The 10902-nt window shown below is 42.7% G+C and overlaps 1 protein-coding gene across 2 annotated transcripts in view; it reads right to left on the bottom strand.

Moving 5' to 3' along the window:
* Positions 1–405: 405 nt before the first annotated feature.
* The window catches only part of cdc42 (cell division cycle 42), a 39789-nt gene continuing 29292 nt past the window's right edge, over positions 406–10902 (bottom strand). The window contains exons 2-6 of one of the 2 annotated variants that reach the window (XM_064968556.1): positions 10402–10542; positions 10231–10303; positions 9707–9816; positions 9403–9600; positions 406–2459 (exon numbers count right to left, since the gene is read on the bottom strand). In XM_064968556.1, the coding sequence (XP_064824628.1) occupies positions 2370–2459; positions 9403–9600; positions 9707–9816; positions 10231–10303; positions 10402–10506 (576 nt within the window). In that variant the 5' untranslated portion in view covers positions 10507–10542 and the 3' untranslated portion in view covers positions 406–2369. Of the gene's footprint in view, positions 2460–3345; positions 5498–9402; positions 9601–9706; positions 9817–10230; positions 10304–10401; positions 10543–10902 lie in introns of those variants that run through there. The other variant, XM_064968557.1, reaches the window with a different exon arrangement.

Below are 10902 nucleotides of genomic sequence, written 5' to 3'. Positions count from 1 at the left end.
TTCGTAACAGCAGCCAGAGGTCAGTGGATTTAAGCTCTTAACAGCCCAAGAGTTGCTGAATTTCTTCTTCACTTGTGAATGTACTCATGCCTGCAGCTTCCCTTCTATCTACTATCCATGGGGCAAGATGCAGTGTCAAGTAATGTGGTAGACAAGTTACTCCACCAGAGATGTGTTGACATGCACCACACATTTACCTCCTGCACCCTCTATAATTATTTTTATAAAGTAATACTTTTTAGGCAACTTCCATTTTCCTCCACAAGTGAATGGATATCTCCTACGAGATGAGGGTAGTATACTTTTGTCTATACAAACCACACAGAGCAGTATTGGGTATTTGACCCTTGAGCGCCACCTTGTTTTCTGTAAACTGCCTGATAAGAATGGCCAAGGAAAAAGGAGTAAAGGCAATTAAGGTATAAGTTTAATATTTTTTTTTAAAGAATGCATATACAAAGAACAGACGTCAGACAAAGCATTTGGTTTTGCACCAAAACAACGACAGGTTATAATAATAACAATATAATAAATGACTTGGGCTGCATGTCAACCCAACTCTGAGCTACCAGTCAAATCAACCAATCACGATCCAGGTTTAACAGACACTCTTCTGTCATTGGAAGGTTTAAATGAACTCCAATGAGTGTTTCTAGCTGGTGAGTCAGAGTTCAGCTGAGTTCCAGCCCCTAAAATGTAAAAGGAGAGGAAGTAACCTTTTTATAAAATCAAAAACCGCACAACTGAAAAGAAAAAAAAGATTATGGTAAAAATATCTGGAGCCTATTGACATGTGCCAGCTTACATCATTAAATCTGTTAACCAATCATCTCAGAGACCAGGGGCTCATCTACATGCATCACCAGCAGGTTCAACAACATTTCGACAACGTTAACACCATAGAATTAAAAGTAATAGAACAGACAAATCCCTCAGACCACAGATGTTTTTGAGGTACACATACAGTATCATGGCAGCACCACAGCATTGCCATTGCAGCATGAAACACAGAAAGGCACAGAATTCTGATGTGGCACAGAATTCTGATTCAATAAGCATCAATTAATTAACAATCGAAATAGGTCATAAAATATGGCCGCAGGTGTCTCTACTATAGAACGTTGCTTTGAACGGGGCATTTCAGCTCTACCAATTCTAATTCTATGGTTACCATAACGTTTTGACAATGTTGGACCTTAGCAACACATTAAGCACACACCACTTGTTCTGCTAACACTGTTTATGTTCCCTGCTTCAAAAGGCCAATTCCTGCATCAAGACCCATTGCTACAGGATGCCTTTAGTTTAGATATTTAGTAATGCCAGTCCCTAATTTACACCTAGCCTCTTCCCCTACAGTACAGTCCTACAGTACAGTTCTGAAAGGATTGGATAGATAAGCAATATGGTAATAAAATGTTTCCCTATCCAGTTTATTAAGATCTACAAAAGTGCCCCGAGTGTAGGGGCATATTTGAGAAATAAGTTTCTATGATCAGACTTCTGTTCTGTCATGTGGAGGGGAGACATTGGCAAAGAAAAAGGCTACTCTCAGCACTACTTCAGGTGGTTTTGGAGGTGGAGCAGCAGGATTGGGCACTTGACATGCTCATCAAGAGGGGTGGGGATTAATAATGCAGCAGCTATTTCATTTGGGGGTGGAGCATAGGTCTTTCAGAACGGCTAACTGGCCAATGGCTGCAAAGAAGATGGATGACTAAGAGCCAATAGACATCACTGACAGGGCAAGATGTCAAAGACAGTTTAAAAGTCAAAGTTCAGTTTAGTCTGATTTCCTAAATCACCTATGAGAGATGACACTTTTATGAGAGCCTATGTCACCTGTGTGTTGCCGGCATGGTTCAAACCCTTTGGATAGTATAAAGGGACATGGTCTTGGCCTTCCCTTAAGTGCAGGGCTGAATCTCAGTCTATAGTTACTGCCTCTCCTTGTCTCCTTCCCTGAAGTTTAAAGTCAATGCTCAGTGGGCATCCATCATATTGCTTTCACTAACTTTACTGTGAGATCGGTGTAGATTAAGATGAGGAAGCCACTTTAGCCTACTGAGAGGCACTGATTACGCAGGACTGGGTTGTCTGTCACATCTAAAGGCTCGTACTTACTGTTCTAACTGGAATAGGAGTGTGTCCATGATAGTCACGGTTACAAGCTGGGTTAGGTTCACTTCTGTCTCTCCATCCGTCAGCCCGCTGGTTTATTGCAGTCTAATCGGAAACTCGTTTTTGTTTTTATACTTCGCTTCAGAGTAAATGGCTGTCAATCAGCCTTAGCAGAGCAAGGGATGGATGGGCGGGTGAGGGGAGGGTGTGTGTGAAGAGGTGTAAATGTGTGTGAGGGATGGGGTCACTCATAGCAGCACACATTTGCGTTTCTTCTTGGGTTCGGGAGGCTCCAGCGCAGCCAGTATCGCCTCATCAAACACATTCTTTAGGCCTTTCTGTGGATACAAACAAACACACAGGCTCAATGAAGGGGCAGCATATACACACACGACCCATGAGAGCATCCGCTGGATAAGAGCATCTGCTAAATCACTAAACTAAAAAAATTTAATGATCAATGACGGGGTAACACAGACACACATATGAAAGGGAAAAACAATAGCATGAATACAGAAAGGCATTAAACAAAAAAAACAAAGGGTTAAATGATCAAGTGCAAACAATACAGAGCATTGGCAGAAATTAAAACCCAGGATACTTCATCTTCACAGACGGAGGTGAAAATGAAGTCAAGAGCAGTTGGGGATATGATCAACCTGAATTCATTCATATCAAAGTGAGGAGCGTTCAAAACATAGTCTGGGCAAACAAGAAAGTGGAGGTACGAGAGAACACGGGCTCAAAGAGACACATTCCGCATCTCACACATACACACACAGTGGGAAGGGAAGTCAAATTAAACAACTACACCAAGCCAGACCACTCAAACAGTTTCACCAGATCACTAAGGAGCCTACTGTTAGCTGGAACTTCCCTTGGCTTTTGCTGATTAACGTGTAATTAGATGGAGCAGCATGTTTCTGCGCTCACTGTTCGTTGGTAGAGCAGCTTAGGATAGGAAGGATGGCCTCAGGCCATGCCATGTAACGGGAGAGTGGTACAACACAACTCTATGAGCAGAGCAGGAAGCCCCTGTATCCCTCTGTTTAAGGAAACTCAAGGAACCCTGTAGAAACAAACTATGGCAAGACATGTTTTACCCAGAGATCAGGCTCTATTAAAAATTGGTCTAGGAGGCTATGTAGCAATATGACGCAGCACGATTGAGCTGCTATCCAGCTGTTCCCGTAGATGGAGGAAAAGACAGGCGGACAAAAAGGATAGCAATTTCAGTTGTCCTTTATTAATTCATGTCACAAATCATTTCACACGATTATATTAGCTTTTTATTTATTTTTACTCCCAAGACGGCTAGATATGAACTGCAGCAAATGGCACTACAGAGTGGTACATAGAGAGAGTTTGGCCTCTTAGAGCTGGACGGCATGGTGCTGCCTTGGAGGATTCCATTCAGGATGACTATTTGGTAGGGGTGTAACGGTTCATTAAACCCATAGTTCGGTACATAGTGTGGTTTGGGGGGGGGTCACGGTACAACGGAAAAATTAAATGCCAGTCACAGCGTTCAGCAATCACAATGTTCCATTGTTTGTTGTGACTGGACATTGGTCATCTATTTATATATTCTTAATTCAATTTCTTTACTTAGATTTGTGTGTATTGGGTATACGTTGTGAGATTGTTAGATATTACTGCACTGTCGGAGCTAGAAATACAAGCATTTCTCTACACCCACAATAACATCTGCTAAACACATGTATGTGACCAATACGATTTGATATGGATTGTTTTGTTGGGCTTTTCACGTTTCCACTAATGCTGCATTTGTAACCATGTGGGAGGTAGGAATTTACCAGTTGTGAAGTCGTAAATACACGTGATTTGAACTCATTGAGAAACGCAGATTGGCTTATGGCGAATAAGCTGTGTCAACCATAAACTAAAAGTACAGCTATCATGCTTGTAAACAGATTATGAAGGTCAAAAACCACATTAATAGATTGCCTTTTATAAAAAATGTTTTTAACTGCGGTTAGAGGCCATTTCCATAGTAGGTGACATCAGGTCACCATGTGGGAGAAGTGGGTGCTCATCGTACCCAATTCGTTCCCGGCTGTGCCTCACAAAAGGAAAGTTTGAAACGTGCCAAATTTGGATTACAACACGTGCATCAGCTTTAGTTGTTTTAATGGAAGTGTTTTTTCAGCTCAGATTCACTTAAGGGAGATACCTAGTCAGTTGTACAACAACACATCTTCTGCATTTAACCTGAGACAGCCCTCCGCAGCTCTGATTCAATCGACATCCAAGTCTTCTGCGCCCAGGGAACAATGGGAGAACTGTCTTGCTCAGGGGCAGAACAGATATTTTTACCTTGTCAGCTCAGGGATTAGATCCAGCAACCTTTAGGTTACTGGCCCAACGCGCCTACCAGATGCCCTGAAGAGGCATATGCCTTCAACGTAGCATAGACATAGCCTATAGGCCTAGTGTTTTATTTTGTAAATATAGGTTATATATTAATTCAGGTTCACAGTGCGGACCGAAGTTACCATGCCAAACAGTTAGGTATGAATACATGTACCATTACACCCCTACTATTTGGGTTCTAGCTCTAAATGGTTGCCTTTGCAAGTTTGGTTTTAAAATCCATGGTCTGCCATGGGTCAGTACTGCCCAAAAGGTTCCAACATGGCTGCCGTGATATCATCAAAGAGCAATGTTGTAATGCTTCTTGGTTGAAACCGTGATGGCCAAACTCTCTGTTGCTCTGGCACAGCTCTAAATGCAAATGGTCAGACCGCAGGCTTGTCATACATCAGCAGTAGTACAAAAAACACATGAACATTAGGAATCATGGAGGCTTGTAGAATTGGTGCTTAAATCACAATGCTGTGGAGCCAAGTAAATAAGACACTCCCTTAACTCTGGACTCTCCAAATAATATAGCATGGGGAGGAGGAGAAACACTAATCAAAGGAGAAGAGACATGGGCTGTGTCTCAAATCACATGCAAACTCCCAGAAAGTACACTACTTCATCCACTATGGTAACAGGATGTCATTTGAGATTCACCCAGGGAGGATAAGTGATGGGATTAACCAAACCAAAACAGTCCTTCAGGCACAGTAAGGCCCATGAGGACAAGTAAACAAAAAGAGAAGGGAGGGAAGAGCAATGGGACACAATAGAAAGTAGCACTGTCATAACGGGGGAGTGGATACAGGGGATTGCTTTAAGAGGTTCTGGGTTGGTTGGGTAAAACGACAGGTTTAAACTAAAAGTAAGCAGCAAACAATTTGAGAGAAAGAAGGAACGGATTTTAGAATATACAGCACTTCCTCTTTCTTTGCGTCTCTGGTGGCTCTAGGGCGGCTAGGATAGCTTCATCAAATACATTCTTCAGCCCTCGCTATAATGACAAAGGAGAAAATGACAGCACAGTTAGCACAGCAAACAGAGAAAGAGGAGATGAGCAGAGAAGACAAGAAAAGAGGAGAGCGGAAGAGGCAGTGGAGGAGAGATAGCAGTAGAGGCAAGAAGAAATTGAAATGGCAAAATGCAGATGAGGGCAAGTGAGGTTAGGAGAAACAGTGCAGGCAACATTGTGTAGAAAATGTAAGGACAGAGCATTAGGAGACTAGAGTGAGGACTAGAAGATGGATCTACTGTAAAACAACGTTGGTAGAGGAGATGAGGAAGCCTCCAGAGAGATACCGCCCTGTGAAATAGGAGAGGATGAGCTTGAGATAGAAGTTTCCGTGACCAACAGATCTAGGATCAGATTACTCTATACCCCCTGTTACAACCTTCACCAGTTGGATAAAACATCTGACCCAGGTCCAATGGTTAGGGGCAACTTCTGTTTTGCCTACTGGGGAGACAGTCAGTCACACAGGAAACAGGATATTGCATCAGCATCTGTTACGCCAGTGGAAGCCGGTCTAGAGAGAGGAAGGAAGGCGGCAAGACGCCAGGCCAGTGTAGGAGAGAGACAAGATGGGGAGGGAGCGGGGACCTAAAACTAAACTGGGCCACAGCTCACATCCACTGGGACCCATTGTTTCCACAGTACAGCCCAACTCCCACCGCGTAACACCATCAGACAAGATGGCCGTATGAGATGGTGGTGATAGCTGTACTCCTCTTTGCAGCTTAGAAATGGACATCTCTGATATGCACAATAGGGTGATGAGGACAATATTTATCCATCTAAAAGGATTAATATAATAGACTGTTTATAGACTGTTTGCCAATCTGCTTTGTTTGACTACCAAGAGTTGTGTCACTGGTGCAGCTCAAGCACACCCCTGTACCACAAGCTGATGGAAATGTTGAATTTTGGGTGTAAAAAAAACTACTAACGCCTACAAAACAACTTTATCAGACCAACTTTTTATCTGCAACTAAAAATACTCCACCTTCCTGAATGAGGCCAACAACTGATAGACTGCAGACAGCAGCTGCTAAACACTTTAGAGTAAGGCTAGGCAATATACGTCTATCTATACTTATCGTAAAACAATATGCATATTGACCGATTTCACCACTGTTTCTACTACTGTAGCGATTCAAAGGGAACAGCCAGAGTGGGACTTGAACCAGAGACCATGTGGTTCCAAGGGTACCTAGTACCTTTGTGCCATAAAAGGTATGGCTAGATCTCAAACAACGTATCAGATGAATACACAGACCAGAGCATGCAGTCTACCCCACTTTCTTGTTTCTTTGAGCAGTGACAGATGATATAGGGCATGTATTCAGCTGTGCAGAGAGAACACTTACCTGCAGGTGGCCTGTGTAATTTCAAGATTGAGTGAAGATGTGTGGGAGTGTCTCCGGCTGTCTTACCTCGGTGAAGACAATGTTTTTTTGTGTGTGTATACAGTTGAAGTCGGAAGTTTACATACACCTTAGACAAATACATGTAAACTTAGTTTTTCACTATTCCTGACATTTAATCCTAGTAAACATTCCCTGTCTTACGTCAGTTAGGATCACCAGTTAATTTTATCACATTGGGTCAGAAGTTTACATACACTCAATTAGTATTTGGTAGCATTGCCTTTTAAAAATGGTTTAACTTTAGTCAAATGTTTCAGGTTGCCTTCCACAACCTTCCCACAATAAGTTGGTTGAATTTTGGCCCATTCCTCCTGACAGAGCTGGTATAACAGTCAGGTTTGTAGGCCTCCTTGCTCACACGCCTTTTCAGTTCTGCCCACAAATTTTCTATAGGATTGAGGTTATGGCTTTGAGATGGCCACTCCAATACCTTGACTTTGTGGTCCTTAAGCCAGTTGCCACAAATTTGGAAGTATGCTTGGGGTCATTGTCCATTTGGAAGAGCCATTTGCGACCAAGCTTTCACTTCTTGACTGATGGCTTGAGATGTTGCTTTAATATATCCACATAATTGTCCTTCCTCATGATGCCATCTATTTTGTGAAGGGCACCAGTCCCTCCTGCAGCAAAGCACTTTCACAACATGATGCTGCCACCCCTGTGCTTCACGGTTGGAGATGGTGTTCTTCGGCTTGCAAGCCTCCCCCTTTCTCCACAAAACATGACAATGGTCAATTATGGCCAAACAGTTATATTTTTGTTTCATCGGACCAGAGGGCATTTCCCCAAAAAGTATGATCTTTGTCCCCATGTGCAGTTGCAAACCGTAGTCTACCTTTTTGTTTTATGGCGGTTTTTCGAGCAGTGGCTTCTTCCTTGCTGAGCAGCCTTTCAGGTTATGTCGATATAGGACTCCTTTTACTGTGGATATTGATACTTTTGTACCGGTTTCCTCCAGCATCTTCACAAGGTCCTTTGCTGTTGTCCTGGGATTGATATGCACTTCTCTAGAAGACAGAACGCGACTCCTTCCTGAGCGGTATGACGGCTGCATACTATTGTTTGTAACAGATCAACATGGTACCTTCAGGGGTTTGGAAATTGCTCCCAAGGATGAACCAGACTTGTGGAGGTGTACAATTTTTTTTCTGAGGTCTTGGCTGATTTATTTTGATTTTCCATGATGTCAAGCAAAGAGGCACTGAGTTTGCAGGTAGGCCTTGAAATACATCCACAGGTACACCTCCAATTGACTCAAATTATGTCAATTAGCCTATCAGAAGCTTCTAAAGCCATGACACCATTTTCTGGAATTTTGCAATCTGTTTAAAAGTCAGTCAACTTAGTGTATGTAAACTTCTGACCCACTGGAATTGTGATACAGTGAATTATAAGTGAAATAATCTGTCTGTAAACAATTGTTGGAAAAATTACTTGTCATGCACAAAGTAGATGTCCTAACAGACTTGCCAAAACTATAGTTTGTTAACAAGAAATTTGTGGAGTGGTTGAAGAACAAGTTTTAATGACTCCAACCTACGTGTATGTAAACTTCCCACTTCAACTGTACACGATAAATTCAAAAGTTTGGGGTTACTGAGAAATGTCCTTGTTTTTGAAAGAAAAGCGACTTTTGACCATTAAAATATCAAATTGAACAATAACAGTGCGGACATTGTTAATGCTCTAAATGGCTATTGCAGCTGGAAACGGCAGAATTTTAATGGAATATCTACTTAAGCGTACAGAGGCCCATTATCAGCAACCAACACTCCTGTGTTCCAATGGCACGTTGTGTTAACTAATCCAAGTTTATCATTTTAAAAAGGCTAATTCATCATTAGAAAACCCTTCTGCAATTATGTGAGCACAGATGAAAACTGTTGTTTGCTGATTAAAGCAGCAATAAAACTGACCTTTTGGCTAGTTGAGTATCTGGAGCATCTGCATTTGTGGGTTCGATTACAAGCTCAAAATGGCCAGAAACAAAGTACTTTCTACTGAAACTTGTCAGTCTATTCTTGTTTTGAGAAATGAAGGCTATTCTATGCGAGAAACAGCCAAGAAACTGAAGATCTCGTACAACGCTGTCTACTACTCCCTTCACAGAACGGTGCAAATGGGCTCTAGCCTTTTAAAATTATAAACTTGGATTAGCTAACATAACGTTCCATTGGAACACAGGAGTGAAGGTTGCTGATAATGGGCCTCTGTACGCCTATTAAAATAAAATAAAAATCATCTGTTTCCAGCTACAATAGTCATTTACGACATTAACAAGGTGTACTTGATATTATTTTAATGGACCCCCCAAAAAAGTTTTTCTTTCAAAAACAAGGATATTTCAAAGTGACCCCAAACTTTTTAACAGTAGTGTGTGTGTACATATGTGGAAGTGACTTGAATGTGCTAGGCTGTGGTGTGTTGCGTACGCGTGTCTGTGTGGGATTGTATGCGAGTGTCTGGTCTTACCTGCGTGAGAGCTGAGCACTCAACGTATTTGACAGCCTTGAGGTCTCTGGCCAGTTTCTCTGCCGTCTCAGGAGTGATGGGCTTCTGCTTGTTCTTGGCCAGCTTCTCTATGGTGGACGGGTCGTCTCGCAGATCTATCTGAGTCCCCACCAACAGGAACGGGGTCTTTGGACAGTGATGGGTGATCTCTGGAACCCACTGGAACACACACACACACAGGTTAGAGTGTGAGTGATAGGTGGAGGAGGGAGAGACTAGAAGAGAGGCAGAAGGAGGATATGAGAAGAGGGGAGCGTAGACCCACCTTTTCTTTTACGTTTTCGAAGGAAGAGGGGGATACAACGGAGAAACAGACGAGGAAGACGTCTGTCTGGGGGTAACTCAGAGGCCGTAACCTGTCATAGTCCTCCTGACCTGGAGAGAAAACAAACGTTACACACACACCTGGAACGCAACATGCCTTCAAACTTTTGTTAGGTACACTCTAAAACACAAGCACTTTGATGCACACACCGACACACACACACACACACAAAGGGACTTTAGTGTCAGTATTCAGGCTGTCCAGAGAAGGCAGGGTGTGTCTCTGAGCAGACTGAGGCAGAGTCAAACCTCTCCACTGTATAGAAACCAAGACAAACCCCAGTCTAAAATAGCAAGGACACACACACACACACACACACACACACACGTGTAGAACGCAGCTGATGGGAGGCTGGTTCTATAACAATACCAGTCCCTTTACTACAGCTTAATGAACCTAGCTACCCTTAGTCATCAGTAGGACACACACGATGAGACAGGGCATTGAAGAGGAGCATACTTTACCTGCAGTGTCAAACAACCCCAGGGTGTAGGGCTCCCCTCCAATCATTACAGTTACAGCATAGTTGTCAAACACCTGCAACAGAGAGAGGGGAAGGGTAGAGAGCAAGGGGGGGGGGGTTTGAGACAGTGTGTGAGTGTCAGTGTGAGTGTCAGTGTGCATAAAGTACTTACCGTGGGTACGTATTCAGAGGGGAACTTGTTTGTGGTGTAGGAGATGAGCAGACAGGTTTTACCCACAGCTCCATCCCCCACCACAACACATTTGATCGTCTGCATAGCTGTGCTTTAGAATCCTCTTTACTCATTCAAGATCTAGAGAGAAAAGGGGAGAGAAAGATTAGTGACGGTCAGATATAGAGCCGTGGGGGTAGCTAGTAGTGTCAAAACAACAGGCTAACATGAGCACTCTTGAGCACCCTGTTTAAACTATTATAAAATAAGATGAAACTTGAATGAAAATTCGATTGCAGTGTTTTCCACAAGCACATGGAGTAGCCAGCCAATTAGAAAAAGCCAGCCAGACTCCCCCGGGTTGGGGGAGGTTACGTTTTTTTTGACCGAACAAGTCCTATTTTGGTAGCCTCTGGTACATTCAAATGCTAGATTGTATTATCAACCAGCAAGTCAGGAAATAACACTTGATAAAAATATATAAATTTATTTTTTTGAATC

This window comes from Oncorhynchus masou, chromosome 6 (genome assembly GCF_036934945.1).
Source record: "Oncorhynchus masou masou isolate Uvic2021 chromosome 6, UVic_Omas_1.1, whole genome shotgun sequence".
NCBI classification, from domain to species: domain Eukaryota; kingdom Metazoa; phylum Chordata; class Actinopteri; order Salmoniformes; family Salmonidae; genus Oncorhynchus; species Oncorhynchus masou.
The sequence above is the reverse complement of the archived record's forward strand: the minus strand, read 5'-3'. Positions and strand labels throughout refer to the sequence as shown.